Below are 22,873 nucleotides of genomic sequence, written 5' to 3'. Positions count from 1 at the left end.
ATCCAACAAGAAGATCTAACATTGTAGATATTTATGCCCCAAGCATGGGAGCAGCCAATTACATAAGCTCATTAATAACAAAATTAAAGAAATCAATAATAACACAATAATAGTAGGGGATTTTTAACAACCCCCTCTCTGCAATGGACAGATCATCTAAGCAGAAGATCAACAAGGAAATAAAAGCTTTGAATGACACACTGGACCAGATGGACATCACAGATATATTAAGAACATGCCATCCCAAAGCAACAAAATACATATTAATCTCTATTACACAAGGAACATTCTCCAGAATAGATCACATCCTGGGACAAATCAGGTCTCAACTGGTACCAAAAGACTAGGTTCATTCCCTGTATATTTTTGGACCATAATGCTTTGAAACTGAAACTCGATCACATGAGGAAAGTTGGAAAGAACCCAAATACATGGAGGCTAAAGACCATCCTACTAAAGAATGAATGGGTCAACCAGGAAATTAAAGAAGAACTTTAAAAATTCATGGAAAAAGATGAAAATGAAAACATAGCTGTTCAAAACCTTTGGTATGCAACAAAGGTGATCTTTTAAGAGGGACATATATAGCACTACAAGCCTTTCCCAAAAAAACAAGAAAGGTCTCACATACACAACCTAACCTTACACCTAAAGGAGTGGGAGTAAGAAAAACAAATAAAGCCTACGCCTAGCAGAAGAGAAATAATTAATATTAGAGCAGAAACCAATGAAATAGAAACCAAAAGAAGAGTAGAACAGATCAATAAAACTAAGAGCTGGTTCTTTGAAAGAATTAATAAGATTGATAAACCCCTGGCCAGACTTATCAAAAATAAAAGAGAAAGGAGCCAAGTAGATAAAATCATGAATTTAAGAGGGGAGATCACAACCAACACTGAAGAAATACCAACAAATTAGATAATCTGGAAGAAATGGATCCATGATATAAACTACCAAAACTGAACCAGGAAGAAATAGAAAACCTGAACAGACCCATAATCAGCAAGGAAATTGAAGCAGTCATCAAAAATCTCCCAATAAACAAGAGCCCAGGGCCAGACGGCTTCCCAGGGGAATTCTACCAAATGTTTAAAGAATTAATACCTATTCTTCTGAAGCTGTTTCAAAAAACCAAAATGGAAGGAAAACTTCCAAACTCTTTTTATGAGGCCAGCATTACCTTGATCCCAAAACCAGACAAAGAGCCCATCAAAAAGAATTACTGACCAATATCCCTAATGAACACAGATGCAAAAATTTTCACCACAATAGTAGTCAATAGGATCTAACAGTACATTAAAAGGATTGTTCTCCACAACCAAGTGGGATTTATTCCTGGGCTGCAATGCTGGCTTAACATCCACAGATCAATCAATGTGATATAATACATTAATAAAAGAAAGAAGAACCATATGATACTCTCAGTAGATGCTTAAAAAGCTTTTGACAAAGCATCATTCCTTGATCAAAACTCTTCAAAGTGTAGGGATGGAAGGTACATACCTCAATATCATAAAATCCATATACAAAAACCCCACAGCAAATATCATTCTTAATGTGGGAAAACTGAGAGCTTTTTCCCTAAGGTCAGGAATATGGCAGCGCTGTCCACTATCACCACTGCCATTCAACATAGTACTAGAAGCCCTAGCCTCAGCAATCAGACAATAAAAAGAAATAAAAGGTATCCGAATTGGCAAAGAAGAAGCCAAACTCTCATTTGTTGCAGATGACATGATACTCTGTGTAGAAAACCCAGAAGACTCCACCTCAAAATTGCTGGCACTCATACAGGAATTCAGCAAAGTGGCAGGATATATCAAATCAACACACAGAAATTAATCGCATTTCTATACACTAACAATGAGACAGAAGAAAGAGAAATTAAGCAGTCCATCTCATTTACAATTGTACCCAAAACCATAAGATAGGTAGGAATAAACCTAACCAAAGAGGCAAGGGGTATGCACACAGAAAACTACAGAATGCTCATGAAATAAATTGAGGAAGACACAAAGAAATAGAAAAACGTTCCATGCTTATGGATTGGAAGAACAAATATTGTTAAAATGTCTATGCTCCCTAGAGCAATCTACACATTCAGTGCAATCCCTAACAAAATATCATCAACTTTTTTCACAGAGCTGGGACAAAAAAATCCTAAAATTTGTATGGAACAAGAAAAGACCCCCAAATAGCCAAAAGAATGTTGAAAAAGAAAACCAAAGCTGTTGGCATCACAATTCTGGACTTCAAGCGTCTATTAGAAAGCTGTTATCATAAAGACAGTATGGTACTTGCACAAAACAGACACATAGATCAGTGGAACAGAAAAGAAAGTCCAGAAATTGACCCCCAACTCTATGGTCAACTAATCTTCAACAAAGCAGGAAAAAATATCCAATGGAAAGGACAGTCTCTTCAACAAATGTTGTTGGGAAAATTGGACCGCCACATGCAGAAGAATGGAACTAGACCATTTCCTTACATCATACATAAAAATAGACTCAAAATGAAAGAAAGACCTAAATGGGAGACAGGAATCCATCAAAATCCTATAGGAGAACATAGGCAGCAACCTCTGTGACCTTGGCCACAACAACTTCTTGCCAGACAGTCTCCAAAGGCAAGGGAAGCAAAAGCAAAAATGAACTGTTGAGACTTTATCCAGATAAAAACCTTTTGTACAGCAAAGGAAACAGTCGACAAAACCAAAAGACAACTGACAGAATGGGAGAAGATATTTGCAAATGACGTATCAGATAAAGGGCTAGTGTTCAAAACCTATAAAGGACTTCTCAAACTCAACACCCAAAGAGCACATAATCTAATCAAGAAATGGGCAAAAGACATGAATAGACATTTCTCCAAAGAGACATAATAATTGGCCAACAGACATAAGAAAAAGTGCTTGACATCACTCGGCATCAGGGAACTACAAATCAAAACCACAGTGAGATACCACCTCATACCAGTCAGAATAATTAAAATTAACAAGTGCAGAAACAACAGATGTTGGCGAGGATGCAGAGAAAGGGGCACCCTTCTACAATGTTGGTGGAAATGCAAGCTGGTGCAGCCACTCTGGAAAACAGTATGGAGGTTCCTCCTAAGGTTGAAATAGAGCTACCTACAACCCAACAGTTCCACTACTGGGAACCCATAGACACAAATGTAGTGATCTGAAGGGGCACCTGTACTCCAATATTTATAGCAGCAATGTCCACAAGAGCCAAACTATGGAAAGAGCCTAGATGTCCAGCGACAGATGAGTGGATAAAGATGTAGTGTGTGTGTGTGTGTGTGTGTGTACATATATATATGTATATATATGTGTGTGTGTGTATATATGTATATATGTGTATATATATGTGTGTGTATATATGTGTGTATATATATATGTGAATATATATATATATGTATGTGTATACAAACACACACACACACACACAGTGGAATACTACACAGCCATCAAAAGAAATGAAATCTTGCCATTGGTAATAACATGGATGGAACTAGAGGGTATTATGCTAAGCGAATTAAGTCATTCAGAGAAAGACAATTATCATATGATTTCACTCATGTGTGAAATTTAAGAAACAAAGCAGGATAACAGGGGAAGAGAAGAAAAAATAAAACAAGATGAAAACAGAGGGAGACATGGGGCGCCTGGGTGGCTAAGTGGGTTGGTTATACCTCTGCCTTTGGCTCAGGCCGTGGTCTCAGGGTCCTGGGATCAAGCCCCACATCAGGCTCTCTGCTCAGCAGGGAGCCTGCTTTCCCCTCTCTCTCTGCCTCCCTCTCTGCCTACTTGTAATCTCTCTCTCTGTCAAATAAATAAATAAATAGAATCTTAAAGGAAAAAATATATATAACAGAGAGAGACAAACCACAAAAGACCCTTAACTACAGGGAACAGAGGGTTGCTGGAGGGAAGGGAGGTGGGGGGATGGGGTAACTGGGTGATGGGCATTAAGGAGGCAGGTGATGTAATGACCACCGGTGTTACATGAAACTGATGAATCCCTGACCTCTCCTCCTGAAACCAGTGATACATTATATGTTAATTAAAACAACAGCAACAAAAGAACCAACGGAGAATGTTCCACATGAATTACATTACAGCTATGGCTGGTGACAAGTGTCAGGGGTCAAGGTATAAGCCCCGGTGAGCAGGGAGCATTCAGAGCCAGGGAAGCACTGTCCCTTTGCTGTCCCCCATTGAAAGCCTAGAAAACCTGCCTGTCAGTCTAGAGCCATGGGCACAAATGAGCCATGAGCAGAAAGGGTCACTGCGTATAGGAGAGGGCTTGAACCTGATGTACAGTCATGGTGAGGAAACCCAAGTTAAGACACTGGGACTGGAGCAGGTATGTTTCATTTGACCTGAACAGACACAGAAGCTTTAAAAAAAATGGGCAGGGCATGTATGGGACTCAGAAGGAGGACAATCCCCTTGGGAAATAAGGTCACAGACAAAATCATAAAGAAGCCAATTGAAACCACACTCTGAGGTAGCTAGCATGTCAGATGACGCTTCATGAAATCAAGTATGGTTTTCAACACATCTAAGATATCATTATAAGCCACAAAGTATCTGCCAATTAAATGACGATGTGGCATTTTAGCACATCAACTGAAAGAGAAATTCTAAATTTTAGAGATACAAAAATGCAAAAAAATATGAGCCCTGGAATTAACAAAATGTGGGTAGACATATGTTTCATGACCCAGGATATAAACAGATTTTTTTTAAAATCTAATACCAGTAAATAAACTCCACAAAACAACATAGGAAAGATTTACACCTGACAGAGTAGAAATGATAGGGCAGCCTGAAGAAAAATTCTTAAGTAAGAGTTCTGAGAAATAAATAGTTTTGAAATAAGGATAGGCAGAAAAAGGACCAAGTAATCTTAGAAATAAAGAATGTAACTGTTGCAAATTTAAAATAATAAATAAATAATAAAAAATAAATAAACAAATCAGAAACTAGGCAAGTCACTGCTTAAAAGATACTTCGCAAAAGATAGGAATGAGCTCTCTCAAAGCACAGGAAAGAGTTGTGGAGAGAGAATATATGAAGAGAAATTAAGCAGTCTGGAAGGTTACCTGAGTGAGAGGACAGGACAGTCAGAAATGGGAGAATAAACAGAAGGAAGGGCTAAACTTTCCCATGGTTTAATGGAGGCCCTCAGATCAAGAAAGCTTACTGAATGGCTACAAGATACTTTTTTTAAAAAATCCTCATGTGTCCATGTTATAGTACAAAAAGGAAGAGAAAATCTTTAAAACTACAGGAGAAAATCCCCAATTATCTACAAAACAAAGACAACCCAGTTGATGATAGACTTGTCACCAAGAACAAGAAGGACATAGTGTCATATCAGTCATGCAGAGCTACTATCAACTTAGATTTTTAAACCCAGCAATATTCAAGAATATTGAATATTTGGGACGCCTGGGTGGCTCAGTTGGTTAAGCAGCTGCCTTCGGCTCAGGTCATGATCCCAGCGTCCTGGGATCGAGTCCCACATCGGGCTCCTTGCTCCGCAGGGAGCCTGCTTCTCCGTCTGACTCTGCCTTCCACTCTGTCTGCCTGTGCTCGCTCTCGCTCGCTCTCTCTGACAAATAAATAAAATCTTAAAAAAAAAAAAAAAGAATATTGAATATTCAATATCCAAGAAATTTATTTCTTGAGGGTGAGGCACAAGTAGGGGGAGGCGCAGAGGGAGAAGCAGACTCCCTGTTGAGCAGGGAGCCTAATGTGGGCCTCGATCTCAGCTCCTTGGGCTCATGACCTGAGCCAAAGGCAGAGAGTTAACCAACGGAGTCACCCAGGTGCCCGATAAAGGCATTTTTTTTTTTTAAGAATTTTTTTTTAAGACACCCGCACACTAAGGGTTTACTCCTTACCTGCCCTTCCTGAAAGGACCACTGAAAGATATAGGTCATCAAAAATAAAAAGAATCTGGAAGGGACGGACAAGATTCAAGCAGCAACAGTGAAAATATCTGCATCTCAAACATGTTGATAAATCAAAATACGACAAAATAATGTTTTATTAGAATTTTTTAAAATTTGCAACTCAACTTATAATGAACGATAATGCAAAAGAGAAGGCAGGGCAGGGAAGGGTTGCAAACTTCTCTGGGAAGAAAACAAAGAGAAGAAAAAACACGCATTTTCAAATATTACAGTGAGCAGGAAAGTTGCCTGGACCACCATCATCCCTGCCTTTCCTGGAAACGTAATTTTCACGCAAGGTTCCAGAGCCCCTTGCATGGAACACCGAAACACCTACCCTCAGACTTCCAGTCACACGGGTCAGTTATGTGAAGTTGTAATGGTTACACTAGATTGAGTTGGTCGTTTGGTTTTTGTAACTTACAGCTGAAAGCATCCAAACTGTCCCAACTATGCATCCTAATAATCTAAGAATATATGAAATCACCAACGTAGTAATTATTCAAGTGAGAATTGGCAGTGGACATTAGAGCCATTGGATGAAAATTTATTGCCACAATGGAGAGTCAAACACTCTCCATCACATTACAGGCTGCTTTCTAGTCACGAAGGAGAGAATGTGTATTTCCAGTGGGGAAATCTGGCAGTCGCTGCTTCAGCCAAATGACCAAACCCACACCACCTGACACCACAGATCTCCACAGGGGCTGAGTCTTGTATGTAGCATTCCTACCCAAATGCTTTCTTCTGCCTCTGCTCATGAGGAAACAAATGGATCCAAGACATTCTCCAAGACAACCAGCAGAGGCTCTTGGGAAGATGAGTGTCAGGAAAACAGAAGAAGGTGGGGAGGTTGGGTAGCTAAAAAGGGGCTAAGGACAGGGAATAAGAACAACAAATATGGCAAAATGTTAACCGTCGGGAAATTCAGAGAACGTGCGGCTGAATGACCGCTAAACCATTCTTTGTACTTTTCAGTGGGCGTGAGCATTTTGCAAATAAAAAGTTGGAGAGCACAATGAGAAAGGTTTGGAACTGGAAAACCACTGAAACCAGGTAAGGGCAAGACACAGGTATCCAGTACCCTTCGTTGAATGCCTTATGTCACAGTCTTTGTCCTAAACCCTTCATGTGGGTAACTCCATCAATCCTCTCAACAATGAGAGGACGTAGGTCCTGTTTTTAGGACTGCTATTTCACATGTGGGGAAACAGAGACATGGAAGTTGGGTAATAGTCCCAGTTTCCACTGAAGAGGCGGGACCTGAACAGAGGTGGTCTGGATCCAGAGTCAACGAGTCAACGTGTTGAACGATGAGGCAAGCGGCGTGCCCACTGCATCCCAAATGAAGAGGGGTTACAGTAAGAATACAACAAAGACAGACAGACAGACAACTGACAAATACAGGAAGAGGGGGGTAGGGAGTAAACAAACCACGCAAAAAGAGAAAACATAAAGTAAGTAATTCCTAGTAAGTGCGTCCTACCATGTTTTAGTTACGATAAATGCAAAAGAGTAAAGCCACGGATTTGAAATTAGAGATCCTTGGAGAGAAGAGGGTAATGTGCTATTTATGAAAGAAATGCCTGAAACAGAACGACTTAATGGTAGAATAGAGAAAGCTGGCTCAAGAGACAGGACAAGTTGCTCTCATACATTCTGGACACAAGTTGTTGGGGTGCTGGTCCATGGCAATTGATCAGAAAGGAAAACAATTTCAGTTTCAGTGAGCTGGACTGACCAAAGGCCTTGGACTTCGGGCCACCAGATCCACACAGGCCCCATACAGAGCAAGCAGCTGCAAAAGAGGCTTCAGGCTGTGCTATGGGGACAACACAGTCAGAACAAGGCTTTGAAGCTACATAAATATCAGGCTGGATGACAAAGCGGAGGAAAAAAAACACTTAGTACAAGTATCTTGGGGGGGTGGAAAAAACCGCATCTGAGTGGTCATAAACAGTACTTTGGAAATACTTGATGTAATGGAAAAGTCTACCCATAGGGAGGGGAAGGGCTCTTATGCCAGGTCACAGACACAGGGCACTATCCAGAAAGACAAGTCCAAGTCAACCCCCCGAACCACTGCCTGCCACCAGCATCCTTAAACCCAGCCCATCGGAGAAGGTCACTTTGCCCTATAGGCCGGTGGACTAAAATCATTCCTGGAGGAGAAATAAGAGCAGAAGTAAGAATGAGAAAAAAGAAAATGAAAAAAACAAATTCATATTTTTCAAATTAAGACTTCTGTAAATGAGTCTAGTGTGAGAAACCTATTAGTTTGATAATCATTAAACATGTTGTATATAATCTTTTTTTTTAAAGATTTTATTTATTTGAGGGGCGCCTGGGTGGCTCAGTGGGTTAAAGCCTCTGCCTTCGGCTCAGGTCATGATCCCAGGGTCCTGGGATCGAGCCCCCCATCGGGCTCTCTGCTCAGCGGGGAGCCTGCTCCTACTTGTGATCTCTGTCAAATAAATAAATAAAATCTTTAAAAAAAAAAAAAGATTTTATTTATTTATTTATTTTTTTAAAAGATTTTATTTATTTATTTGACAGACAGAGATCACAAGTAGGCAGAGAGGCAGGCAGAGAGAGAGAGAGAGGGAAGCAGGCTTCCCGCGGAGCAGAGAGCCCGATGCGGGGCTCAATCCCAGGACCCTGAGATCATGACCCGAGCCGAAGGCAGCAGCCCAAACCACTGAGCCACCCAGGCGCCCCAAGATTTTATTTATTTGACAGAGAGAGAGAACACAAGTGGGTTTGGGGGACGGGAGAAGCAGACTCCCTGCTGAGCAGGAAGCCCCAGGTCCCTGGGATCATGACCTGAGCCAAAGGCAGCTGCTTAACCGACTGAGCCACCAGCCCCCAAACATTTTGTTATAATCTCAAAACTGTTTTTAAGGTGGTTTGAAGCATTTATGGGATTGACAGATTAAACCTAAGGTTTTAATTAAAAGTGTGAAAGTGATAAATTTACAACCAATGTTTAAATGTCTGGGAAGTCTAAATTGTCAATTCTAAGTTTTGGGGTCTTATGTAAGCACTGAAGGAATATTTAGACAAATGATTAATTAAAGGATGTTAAATAGTTAATAATTTCACAACAGGTAAATCAGTCCATACCAAAATCCTACCCCTCCTCCCAACATTATTAAAGGATCCACCAACCTTGTACAATGAGCTGAATCTGCAGAGGGTCCCAAATACGCATTTATGTTTATAAAAACCCATTTAGATATGGCCCTTCCCCTCCATCATTAAAACCAAGCAGCACCTGGGTGGCTCACAGGCTTACGCCTCTGCCTTCTGCAGGTAGTGATCTCGGGGTCCTGGGATCGAGCCCCGCATCGGGCTCTCTGCTCAGTGGAAAGACTGCCTTCCCCACCCCTCTGCCTGCCTCTCTGCCTACTTGTGATTTCTGTCAAATAAATAAATAAAATCTTTAAAAAAAAAAACAACAACTAAGCAGTGGTGGGGGATAAAAACAGACAAAAATTGAGCAAGGAGCTAAGAATCACTTTACACGGGATATGTGAGATCACCTTCCTTACCTTGTTTATTGATCATTGGTAATTAGCCACCTCTGCAGAGGCCCTTAGTTTGCCTCATAATCGGATGGTTTACATACCACATAAAATATTCATGATGGTCCAGAAAAGGTAAATCTACAGAGACTGAAAGCAGATTAGTGGTTGCCAGGGACTCACGATGAAGACAGAGATTTTTCTTTCTTTCTTTTTTTTTTTTAAAGATGCGGGGCTCGATCCCAGGACCCTGACACACAGAGATCAGAGGTAGGCAGAGAGGCAGGCAGAGAGAGGAAGAGAAGCTGACTCCCTGCTGAGCAGAGAGCCCAATGCGGGGCTCGATCCCAGGACCCTGGGACCATGACCTGAGCCGAAAGCAGAGGCTTTAACCCACTGAGCTACCCAGGTGCCCCTATACACCATTTTATATGTTAAATATATATAATATGTGGTATATTATAGATTATATATATTAGTTATTGTAATATATATTATATATGTGTTATATATATTATATATTATATATCATACAGGTATCTGTATCATATAACTCAACAAAGCTATTATAGAACCAGTGAAATAATTTGACTTTGAAACAGAAAGAATCTGAAATGATTAAGAACTGTGATCTGACAAGAGAAAATGACTGAACGTCATCAGCATTTGGATGTGGAGGCTAGCCAGAACGATGCTAAGACCTTCTCTAAGATGCCATTCATTTCTGCTTTGGAAAGTGAAAAGAAAGCTGCTCCTGAGTGGCTCAGTTGGGTAAGCGACTTCCTCCGGCTCAGGTCATGATCCTGGAGTCCTGAGACCAAGTTGTGCATCGGGCTCCCTGCTCGCAGGGAATCTGCATCTCCCTCTGACATTTCCCCTCTTGTGCTCTCTCTCTCTCATTTTCTCCCTCTCAAATAAATAAAAACTTTAATAAATAAATAAATAAATGTATGTTAAAAGAAAAATGAAAGGAGGCTGATTATAAGAAAGAGTTAAGGTGTAAGGGCCCAAGCTCGCTCTTCTTTTATCACTTCTAACAGCTTAGTTTCATTTTCAAATGTGCATATAGTATTTTTCTTACTGTGGGCAAACTCCAATCTCAAGTCTGCAGCATTTGTATGAATATACTGGGACCCAGCTGATGGAAAGCGAGCATGCCACAATGTCAGGTTACTTATCTAAGAAGGATTTAGACCCATCAGGAGAATGGTAAATAACTTCTTCAGGGGACTTCTTTCTCCAGCATGAGCATGCAAGAAATCCCACAAGACAAATGAAAATCCGGGGTGAAGGCAGAAAAGCCACAGCTGAGTTATGTTCCCAGGTGGTCTCCACTGTTTGCCCACCTAAATCTGTGTCCTTACCCTTCACAGAAAGAAACTTCCAAAAATCTTAGAGGTCACATGTACATTTCTTGCAACTTACTAGGACCATACAGAGAGGTACCGGCCTGCAGGGCAAATCAGAATTGGTATGGGGAACTTTCCAGAAGTTTTGCCACACTTAAAGGGAGAGTTTGAATGTCCTGTTCTTCTCCCTCCTCCTTCCTACTAACTGGAATCCAAGAGCAATGTTGGAGCCACCGTGGTCCACGAAGTGACCTCTATTAACCTATTTAATGCCCCTTGCGAGTGGATACTACACCATGACATACAGCTCAGGCAGAAGATCCATGCTGAGGTCCTGTGCTAGGGCGCATGGTGAATGAGGCCCAGGTAGGATTCCAGCCCTCCCTCCAACTGGCCACCTGTGGAGTTCAACCAACACTTATGGCCCTGCACATGACCGTGACACTATAGAAGACGTTACAGTCCCAGACACCTACCTCTGAGTATCCTAAAGGGGAGAGAAAAATAAAACTCCAATCTTTTTAAAGTAATTGTTATGCATAGTAGAATGAAATCCTAACTAACGCAAAGACTATCTGTAATCTTTATTTTTTAAGTAGCAGAAAGAAATTGCTACCATCTATTAAATCTGGTACTGTAAGTTATGGGGGTTATGTTATTCTCTATACTTTCCTGTGACTTTTAAATAGTCGGTAATTTGGGACTTTAATGCTATATCCACGGGGCAAAAAACACAAGATAGAGAATCCAATCAGATACCACTGAAGTGTGTGTTCCAGTTAACAGAACAGACAGCAAAAGACCTACTCAGCAAAAGTCTACTCAAGTGAGAAAGGTGGAAGCCAGGGTAACAGAATTACATAAATGTGTAAAGTGTCTGATGGAATGGTGTGATAGAAAGTGTCCTGGCCAGACAGGGAGCTGGAGAAATGTAAAGAGAAAAGGAAATACAAGAGCAAAGCAAGTCAAGAAACACAAGATACTCAACATCATCCACCATCAGGGAAATGAAAGTCAAAATCATAAGATCCCTCTTCCTACCTAATAGGATACCTGGAATTTAAAAAAAGGAAAGAAAGAAAGAAAGGAAAATCCATGCTGGTGAGGTTGTGATGGGAATGTAAAATCATGTACCCAGTTTGGAAGTATCTGCCAGTTCTGTAGATGGTTAGTCATAGAATTATCATATGACCTAGAAATCCTACTCCTAGCTATTTACCCAAAAGAACTGAGAGATAGATCCACCCAAAACCTTGTACATGAATGTTGACAGTATTATTCATAATAGCCAAGAAGTGGAAAGCAAGTATCCATTAGCTGTTGGGAGTGATAAGTAAAGGACGGTATTCCCATACGATGGAATATTAGTCAGCTGTAAAAAAAGAAATGAAGTGGGGCGCCTGGGTGGCTGAGTGGGTTAAGGACTCTGCCTTCGGCTCGGGTCATGATCTCAGGGTCCTGGGATCGAGCCCCGCATTGGGCTCTCTGCTCAGCAGGGAGCCTGCTTCCCCCTCTCTCTCTGGCTGCCTTTCTGCCTACTTGTAGTCTTGCTGTCAAATAAATAAATAAATAAAATCTTTAAAAAAAAAAAATGAAGTGCCTATAAACACTACAGCATGGCTGAACCTTGAAAATTTTGTGCTCAGTGAGATAAACCAGTCACAAAGGGCCACATATTGTATGGTTTCATTAATGTGAGAAGTTCAGAATAGACAAATTCACAGATAGGAGGTAGGTTAATGGCTACCAGAAAGATAGGAATATATACATCTGAGGAGCTCAAGTTATATAAACTCAGTGAGATCCACAGCAAGACATATTATAACCAAACTGCCAAAAGACAAAAGATTTTTTAGGCAGTGGGAGAGAAATGACTCATCACATACATGGAATCTGCAATAAAATTGACAGCCAACTTCTCATCAGAAACCACAGAGGCGGGGCGCCTGGGTGGATCAGTGGGTTGGGCCTCTGCTTTCGGCTTGGGTCATGGTCTCAGGGTCCTGGGATCGAGCCCCGCATCGGGCTCTCTGCTCAGCGGGGAGCCTGCTTCCCCCTCTCTCTCTCTGTCTGCCTCTCTGCCTACCTGTGATCTTTCTCTCTGTCAAATAAATAAATAACATCTTTAAAAAAAAAAAAAAAAAAGAAACCACAGAGGCCATAAGGCAGTGGAAGGACATACTTAAATTGCTGGGGAAAAAAACTGTCAACCAAGACTTGTGTATCGATGAAAATGTCCTTAAAAAATGAGAGAGAAATTCAGAGCACCTGGGTGGCTCAGTCAGTTAAGCATCTGCCTTCAGCTCAGGTTGTGATTCTGGGCTCCTGGGATCAAGCCCCATGTTAGGCTTTCTCCCTCTCCCTCTTCCTCCTCCCCCATGCAATGCTCTCTCATGCTCACTCTCTCCAATGAATAAATAAAATCTTTTTTTTTTTTAATGAGGGAGAAATTAAAATACACCCATGTAAACAAAAGCTGAGGAATTTTGTTTCCACTGGACCTGCCCTAAAAGAAATGTTAAAGGGAGTCCTTCAGGTTGAAATGAAAAGATGCCAGAGAGTAACTCAAAGTTGTGTGAACAAATAAAGCCCTCCAGTAAAGGTAACTAAGCCCTCCAGTAAAGGTAACTATAAGGGCAAGGAGAAAAACCAGGGTTATTGTATCTTTGGTTTGTAACTCCATGTTTTACTGCCTCCATAATTCAAAAGACAAATGCACAGAAAAGAATTATGAGTGTTTATTACCAGGCACACAAGAATGAAGATGTAATCAGTGATGACAATAACGAAAGGTGTGGAGGAGAGACGTGTACATTAGCAGCATTTTCAGATGCTCCTTAAGTTATACTGGTATCAATTCAAACAGGATTGTTAGAAATTTATGTTAAGTATGTAAGTAAAATCCCACGGTAACTATGAAGAAAAAAAATCTAATCTACACAAAGGAAATGAGAATGGAATCGAAACAGTTCACTACCAAAAAACAAAAAACAAAACCAACAACAACAGCTCAACTAAACACAAAAGAAGGCAGTAGGGGAGGAAATGAAACAGAAAAACATGTATAAGACCTATAGAAATCAAATAGTAAAATGGCAAAGAAAGTGCACCCTTATCAGTAATCACTTGGAATGTAAGGGGATTAAATTTTCCAATCAAAAGGCAGAGATGGACAGAATGCACTAAAAAACATGATCTAACCATATGCTATCAAGGGGAGACTCACTTTCAGCGACAGAGTGACTTACCAACCAACAAATAAGCTGAAAGAAAGAGGACCGAAAAATATTTCCCATCCAAATAGTAGAGAGCCGGGATGGCTATACTAACAGGAAACAAAATAACTCTAAGTCAAACCTGTTAGAAAAGACATAAGAAGAACATTATATATTGATGAGTCAGATCATCAAGAAGATATAACAATTATATATATGTACGCACCACACAACACAGTCCTCCAGAAGATAAAGCAAACATTGACAGAACTGGAGAATCCATTTCACAAAACAGTTGGAGACAGCAGCACATTATTTTCAGTAATGAACGGAACATCTATACAGAAGATCATTAAGTAAACAGAGGACTTAACACAATACTATACACCAGTTGGCCCTAACAGACATCTCCGGAACACTCCACCCCGTACCAGCAACATTCTTCTCAAGTGCACACGGGACATTCTGCAGGACAAACCATATGTTAGGCCACAAAACAAGTTTAAATTCATTTTAAAAGACTGAAACATATGTATATATATATATATATATACATATATATTAAAAACACATATTTAAAAAATAAAAAATAAGAAATTTTTTTAAAAATAAAAAAAAATTAATTTTAAAAAATAAATAAAAATACTGAAATGATAAAATGTATCTTCCCCAATCACAACAGAATAAGGACAGAAACTAATACTAGAAGGAAATCTGAAAAACTCACATATACGTAAAAATTAAACACCTTCTTAAACAAAGCACAGGGTAGGGTTCCCTGGTGGCTCAGTCAGTTAAGCTTCTGCCTTTGGCTCAAGTCATGATCCCAGGGCCCTACATTGGGCTCCCTGCTCAGCAGGGAGCCTGCTTCTCTCCCTCCCTCTGCCTGCTGCTCCTTCTGCTTATGGTCTCTCTCTCTTGCTATCTCTCTGTCAACTAAATAATTATTTAAAAAAAAAAAAAACAGGAAATCAGCAAATACTCTGAAACGAAAGAAAACAAATATGTAACATGTCAGATGAAATGCAGGGAAGGAGCACTACAGGGGAAATTTATAGCTGTAAATGCCTACATTAAGAAAGGGAGAAGCTTGGGGCGCCTGGGTGGCTCAGTGGGTTAAGCTGCTGCCTTCGGCTCAGGCCATGATCTCGGGGTCCTGGGATCGAGTCCCGCATCGGGCTTTCTGCTCAGCAGGGAGCCTGCTTCCTCCTCTCTCTCTGCCTGCCTCTCTATCTACCTGTGATCTCTCTCTGTAGAATAAATAAATAAAATCTTTAAAAAAAAAAAAAAAAAAAGGGAGAAGCTCTCAAATTGATAAAACTAATTATACACATTGAGTTTCAAAACAGAAAAAGAGCAAAAAAGAGCTAAAAAGAAATACAGAACAGAAAAATAACAGAAGAAACAAAAAGTTGATTCTTCGCGGGGGAAGGAAAAAACCAGATCCATGAAACTGACAACACTTTAGGTAAACTGACCAAGAGAAAAAGGGTGAAGACTTAAATAACTAAAATCACATATAATAGTGGGGACATTACTACCAACCTCACTCTAATAAAAAGGTTTATAAGAGAGTACTAGGAACAACTATATGGAAACAAATGAGATAACTAGATGACATGACAAAATTCCTAGAAACGCAAGAATCACCTAAACTGAACCAAAAGAAATAGAAATCCTCAGTAGGGTGCCTGGGTGGCTCAGTGTTTTGGGCGTCTGCTTTCAGCTCAGGTCATGATTCCAGGGTCTTGGGATCAAGCCCCGCATCAGGCCCCCTGCTCGGCGGGAAGCCTGCTTTTCCCTCGCCCACTTCCCCTGCTTGTGTTCCCTCTCTTGCTTTCTGTCTCTCTGTCAAATAAATAAAATCTTAAAAAAAAAAGAAAGAAAGAAAGAAAGAAAGAAAGAAAACTTCAACAAACCTTTAATAAAAGATTGAATAGGTGATCAAAATTTCCAAACAGAGAAAAGTCCAACTCTTAGGGCTTCACTGGTGAATTAAAGCAAACATCTGAAGTAGAACTGACACCAAATTTGAGTTTCTCAAACTCTTCCAAAAAATAAAAGAGTAAGTAACACTACCGAACTCATGGCCTCGTTCTGTGAGGCCAGCATCACCTTGATACGAAGGCCAGATTAAGACAACACAGGTTGGGGCTCCTGGGTGGCACAGTGGGTTAAGCCTCTGCCTTCAGCTCAGGTCATGATCTCAGGGTCCTGGGATCGAGCTCCGAATTGGGCTCTCTGCTCAGCGAGGAGAACCTGCTTCCCCTTCTCTCTCTCTGCCTGCCTCTCTGCCTACTTGTGATCTCTATCAGATAAATAAATAAAATCCTTAAAAAAAAAAAAAAAAAAAAGACAACACAGGGAAAGAAAATCACAGAGCAACATCCCTGATAAATACGGATGTAAAATCCTTGACAAAATGCTAGTAAACTGCACCCACAGCATATTAAAGGATCATACGCTGTGACCCAATGGGATTATCCAAGAAACACAAGTGATGATTAACACCAATCAGTGCAACACATCACATTAATAAAACAAAGGGGGAAAAAACAAATACTGCTCATCTCAGTTAACACAAGAAAAAAAAAAAAATCCAACACCCTTTTATCCACAAAAACACTCAACAAACTAGGAACAAAGGAAACTCCTCAAACCTGGGAAGGGCTTCTGTGAATATCACACATGTATCCTATCAATGGCCAAAGCTTTACCCCTGAAATCAGAAACAAGACGAAGATTCTCACTTTTGCTATTCAGCATTGTCCTGGAAGTTCTATCAGATCGATTAATGAAGAAAAGAAATAAAAGGCATCAAAACTGGGGGGGGGGGGGGGAGAAGAAGTAAAATGCTCTCTGTCCACACATGGCGTGATCCTGCATGTAGAAACACCAGAAGAATATACAAGAAAGCTGCTAGAGGTAATGAAAGAGTCCAGCAAGGTTTCAAGGCACAAGATCAACGGGAAGCAGACTGGGCGTTACCAGGGGCTGGAGGGAGGGAAATGGAGCGTTATTGCTTAACTGGTACAGGTTTCTATTTGGGGTGACAGGAATGTTTTTGAAAGACGTGGTGGTGATGTTTACCCAACGTCGTGAACGTACTGAAGAGCACTTAAAATGGTTAAGACGGCAAGTTTTCTGTGATAGATGCTTTACCACAATTTTACTAAATTTACAAACGCATGTTACACTATTTAAGGGAATTGAGCCACCCTGTAAGTTAAACCGGTTTTTTGAGTTCAGTCTGTTCATTTGCATTGATAAGACATTAACCAAGCGCTGCTTTACTACACCAGGATTAGTTGCAAAGAACAGTCAGGACTTTTATATCCGCAATTTTAATTCATTAAGTATTGATTCTTACAACCAAACAGCTGTCAGTGGTTTTTTATGACCAAAAGCTGCCTTCGCAGACATAAAATAAAATTTTAAAAAATCTCATATTGACCTATAACTTTTATATTTTGACCAATTTAAATATTTTCTATAATTTTTAAATTTTCCAAAAGACTAAAAAAAAAAAAAAACCACACACATAAAAAAAACTCTCGGAGTTGGGGGACAATTCCCCAAACCAGAATTACATCCTTCTGAATAACAAATAACAAAATGTAAGAAATCAAAGTCCTCGTACCTCCCCAGGTGTCGACGTGAATTTTTTTCCACCACACATACAGGAAAAGAAGAGCAGACAGGAGAAACTGGGAAGTGGTGTTTGCCCAGGCAGATCCTCTGAGGGAGAGAACGTGATCATTCCCTGTGAGTGCCTTTCATGCAAGTACAAAGAAATAGGCTACCCCTCATGAGCTTTGGCTCCGTTAGAGAATCACAGTCTTTAGAAAAGCCTAGAACCTGGGGGCGCCTGGGTGGCTCAGTGGGTTTAAGCCTCTGCCTTCGGCTAAGGTCATGATCCCAGAGTCCTGGGATGGAGCCCCGCATAGGGCTCTCTATTCGGCAGGGAGCCTGCTTCCTCCTCTCTCTCTCTCTGCCTGCCTCTCTGCCTACTTGTGATCTCTGTCTATCAAATAAATTTTTTTTTAAATCTTAAAAAAAAAAAAAAAGAAAAGCCTAGAACCCGTAGGCTACCTTTTAATGGTCTAAATACAGTACCCACTTAAGACAGACGTGTTTTCTTTACAGCAATGCTAAATTTTGGAAGACCCAAAGGTGACTAATCGTCATCCAAAAAACAAAAGAACATATAAACATGTGTCACCATCCTTTGTCCTCACAGCTTCACATAACCCATCAGATAACTTCTTACACATAGATACATAGAGTATCAAAACACAGCTACTATGTTCAAAATACTGGTCTAAGGTTCATGGCGGTATTATTTCTCAAGATTGTAATAAACTTGTTTGCTATTACAAGATAACCTTAGAACATCCTCGACAGATATTTTATCCCACGAATAAAACAATGCCACATCCTGGCACAAGGAGCCCGGGGCTGCTTGCTTTCTATTTTTTCACTTCACTCTTCTGACCGATCCTTAAATTTTATCACCGATTAATCCATTCCCGTGGGTTCTTCTTCTCCTCTTACCCAACTATCCCCCCCCCAACTGTCCTTTGTAGATTTGTTCAAGAAACTTTTTTTTTTTTTAAAGATTTTTCTTTATTTATTTTGTTCAAGAGACTTCTAAGAGAGGGTCTGTAAGGTGCACCTGCAGGGGAAACCCGGACCCCCCACTTAGCTGTTTACGTGGGTTGACGTCACCAGCTCACAAACCTGTCGACTCTAACTCACCACCCCCGTCCCCATCCCCAGCCAAAGCCTCTTTCAGCTCTTGGCATAAAGAAGATGTTACAAAACTTTTTTCATTGATTATTCTTATACCCCACCTCTCCACTCTCCTTTATTTAATGGCTTTTATATATATTTCATACTGCAAGTAATAGTAGGAAAGAAATTTTCTATCACTACCTGGTACCCACAACAATATGTGTACACACATGCACACACACGCAGGAACAAACGTCCCCTGAAAATACGCTTGTACCTTCTCGTGTTTCCTATTCTATCACATTTTATTCTTTGTCATTCATAATATACCTCATTTTTTAAAGTGTCAATCAAGACCGACTAAACCAATTTTCATTTAGGAAGAAACACGGTGCCCTAAGGCATCCAGACACTGCCAGGGCTCAGGGCTGCGTCTCCAGGCTCTGGTGGGACCAAACCTGCCACCTGCGGGGGAGGCTGGCTCTGGGCCAGCACACACCGGGAGGTTTAGCTGAGGGATGGACTGACAGCATGGCGCCTCCATGGGACCCTCATGTTCTCGAGCTTCATAAAGATGGAATTGGCTCAATTTCTTACAACTCAGAGAGAGCAGGAGAATTCCCCACCGTGCTCTGCCCCCACTCCTGCCTTTGCTTAGGTGCCCATCTCCATCTGCACAGGCTCCTCGGGCTAACTCCAGTCTGACATGCAGGTGCTGGTTCACACAGCACTTTTTCCAGAACATTCTCCCTCATCTCCCCCAACTAAACCCCTCACTCCCTCCCCAAAGCCTGGGCTGGCTGCCCCTCCTGAGCACCAGCCCCTGCCCCGTACTAAGGGAAACCTGTCAGGGCTCCCTCCCAGGCTGCCTCACTCCCCCATATCCCAGCCCCTGGCTAGAGCCGGCACCCGGCATGCATTAGGGATTTGGGGAATGAGAGGGTCGCTACTTACACAACCCCGAGGTCCAGGGCGTAGAGTAGGAGGCCGTTCATGCCCACATTGATCACATTCGCTGCAATCCCAGTGATCACTTGCGGCATGATGATGCCCTAAAATCCCCAAGAAGAAAACAAATAGCATTTTCAAGAGCTAATCAGGTGGCGTGAAATAAGGGAAGACACATATACTGGTCTTGGCCCCTCTCATCCCCCCAGTTCCCAGCACAGATCTCCTAAATCCCTTGTGATTCCCCCAGCGATAAGAGCACCGAGGGGAGTCCTTTGTTCTAATATATGGTCTTCAACCCAGGTTCTTGACACGGAGTTCCTAAATCCTTTGGAATGTCTTGGGTGACAAGGGTGCCCTCTGTCACAATGAGGGGACTGTGAGTGGGCTCCCGGATGGGAACTGGTCACCCGAAACACCAAGCCAGGGTTAGAAGCTCGACTGTTTCAGCCCCTCTCTCATAATGATCAATCCTGCCTCCCCGAAAAGCACACGATTCAGGAAACTTCCACGCTGGTGAATGTAAGGACGTGCTGGGAAGATGGCACCCCTTTCCCACAGACCTTGCCAGCGGGGTGGGTGCTGTCGGCATTCTTTGTCATTTCCTCTGAAAATGAACTGGTAGATCGTAAGCAAACTTGTCCTCGGTTCCATGAGTCCCTCTAATTAAATTAGTGGAACCTGAGCAGGGGGTCGTGGAAGCTTCCGATTTGCAGCCCATCGGTCACCCGGGTACAGCCTGGACTTGCCATCGGCATGTGGAGGTGGGGAGGCTAGAAGGTGGGAAGAGCCCTCCACCTGTGGGCGGTCCCCATCCATGCAGGCAGAGAGCAATCTAACTGAGTTAAGAGGTAGGCCAGGCGCTGCTCTGGCAGAACTGTGTGGTGCGGAAACAGCTGCCACGCCTCCCGGGGAAGGAGTCCTGTGAGAGCGATGAAATGGGCAGGAGGAAGAGGGAGTCTTCCTGAACAGGGGGGCAATCCGAGTTACGGATTTTTTATGTCATTTTAAATGACAGCACAGGACCATCGCCGGCCTGCCTCTCCCACAGCTCATGCTCAGTGAGTTCTCACCCTCTGACAAATAAAATCTTAAAAAAAAAAAAGAGTGGCTTCAGTGCACAGTAGTCACACAGATGCAAGCAGGCAGCTCAGGAAAGAGGGATCGGGGAGGGTGGCGTGGTGAGCCAGAGGTCACCCATCACCTCTGCCCTCGCCCGTCTTGCCTGTGTCCCTTCTCCCTTGGGTGTATTGGGGGCACCGTGAACCCTGGGCACTTCTGGGGTTGTGGCCCTTGGAACTCTGCAATCTCTTGAGGCACCAGGGCCAGGCCTGGGCCCAGACACAGAGCCGGTAGGTAGCCCACGGGAGAGGTAAGGGGTGGAGGGTGCGGAATGCACAGTAACACCAGGGGTGGGCGCAGGAGTCAGTCAGATGGAGACGGATGTCTCCCCTGAGCTGGACAAAATCCATCCACGAGACGTCAGGTCTCCCCAACAAGGAGCTCTGGGTAGAATTCCAGGAAAAAAATAAAAAATGAATTACTTTCATAGAAAATGCCCTAAGAATACTCACTCTACATTTCCAGTACCGTGGAGTAAGAAAAGACAAAGAACCTGTACCTGGCTTTGCAAATATCTCGTCTGCAGCTGGAAGAGGAAGGCTGCCTGTAAGACGAAACCAGAAATGCCCTGGTTAACATCAAAGTGTCAATCCAACAGTCCCTGTGAGTTCTGTTTTTCAAGAAGATATTTCCTCTTGATGAAAGACCACAAAATCAGAGAACCAGAGCCACACCAGTCAATGCTAGCATGCTAACTGTTTGGAATCTTCCAGAAAGGACTGTCTGACAGAACAGACAAGTCAACCTCTAACTGGCTGAAGCAGAAAATAGCTCACTGCCTTGACATCTGAACGGCTCTGAGGGTACCAACGGTGGGGGTGGGTATATCCCCAAATCCCAGGGAAGCCCCGGAAACATCCTGATTAGCTTGCAATCGAGAGTAATCACGGCATAAGGAAGGGAAGTTCTTCCCATGATCAATGTGTGTATTTCCTATAAGCTGCTGGACCTCAAAATGGTACCAGCTTTGAGAATCAGAAAGGGAGGGATGGCAGGTCCAAGAGATACTCGCAGAACGGACACAGGAATAGCATTATATAAATGAAAGGACGGAGGCACACACATGACCACATTCATTAACTGCTTCACACAGTGCAACGCAGGGTGCCTGGGTGGCTCAGTCGGTTGGGTGTCCGCCTTCAGCTCCTGTCCTGATCCCAGCGTCCTGAGATGGAGCCCAGAGTTGGGCTCCCTGCTCAGCGGGGAGTCTGCTTCTCTGTCTGTCCCTCCCCCGCCACACTCATCCTCTCGCTCTCTCTCTTTCTCACTCCAATCAATCAATCAGTCAACGTTTAAAAAATAAAAGATTTTTAAAAATACCCTTGACACTTACAGGAAGAGCAGGAATAAAAATCATCACATAAATCTGGGCTATCCTGAAATATACAACAAGCAGTGTTGGTTAACATTCAAACAATTGCTGATCATACTTCCTCAAACTGAATCCATGCAGTACTTTATAAAAATTAAAACTGAACATAATTTACATGGGGAAATTTAACGCTCTTACGAGACTTTTCCAACAACCCAAATTAACCCTACAGTAGGCGGGCTGCAGGAAAGCTGGACTTCACACCTCCCAGCTCATTCTTCGCCAAAAAGGTAGAAGGAACGCACAGCAACATGAACTGGAAACTTGGCAATACTTAGAAACTGAGTCAGGACCGTAGGTGTATCTCACACTGAAGCCGGCCAAATGGTCTTCTAGAAGAGCAGAGGTGCCTCCCCGCATCCCATGTACCCTGTAGGCGATCCCACAGAGCTTGCTGGAATTATAGCTTAAAAAAAAATAACACCCCAACTCGTAAAACAAATGGGAAGAAGAAAAGGGAAAAAAAAAAAACAGGAAGGAGACTGTGTTGCCATTCTGCTTCTGGGAGGAGAGAAGTACTCTGCGTGTTTACAAAACACACATACACACATTCTTGTCCTACATCTTTTCACTCGGGACATGGCATCAGGTCACTGTGTTACCCTGTGTCACCCCGCGTCACCCCATGTCAGATGGTCCCCC

General features: G+C 42.2%; 1 protein-coding gene across 2 annotated transcripts in view; it reads right to left on the bottom strand.

Annotated features, from left to right (window-relative positions):
• The window catches only part of LOC101677661 (multidrug and toxin extrusion protein 2), a 67,361-nt gene that overhangs the window by 33,377 nt on the left and 11,111 nt on the right, over positions 1–22,873 (bottom strand). For both annotated transcript variants that reach the window (XM_004776566.3, XM_004776568.3), the window contains 4 exons: positions 22,193–22,235; positions 21,359–21,403; positions 19,744–19,841; positions 17,696–17,793 (listed from right to left, as the gene is read on the bottom strand). In XM_004776566.3, the coding sequence (XP_004776623.1) occupies positions 17,696–17,793; positions 19,744–19,841; positions 21,359–21,403; positions 22,193–22,235 (284 nt within the window). The remainder of the gene's footprint in view (positions 1–17,695; positions 17,794–19,743; positions 19,842–21,358; positions 21,404–22,192; positions 22,236–22,873) is intronic.

Source organism: Mustela putorius, unplaced genomic scaffold (genome assembly GCF_011764305.1).
Source record: "Mustela putorius furo isolate JIRA1106 unplaced genomic scaffold, ASM1176430v1.1 tig00000731_pilon_pilon_pilon, whole genome shotgun sequence".
NCBI classification, from domain to species: Eukaryota; Metazoa; Chordata; class Mammalia; order Carnivora; family Mustelidae; genus Mustela; species Mustela putorius.
This window is presented reverse-complemented; position numbering and strand designations above follow the sequence as displayed.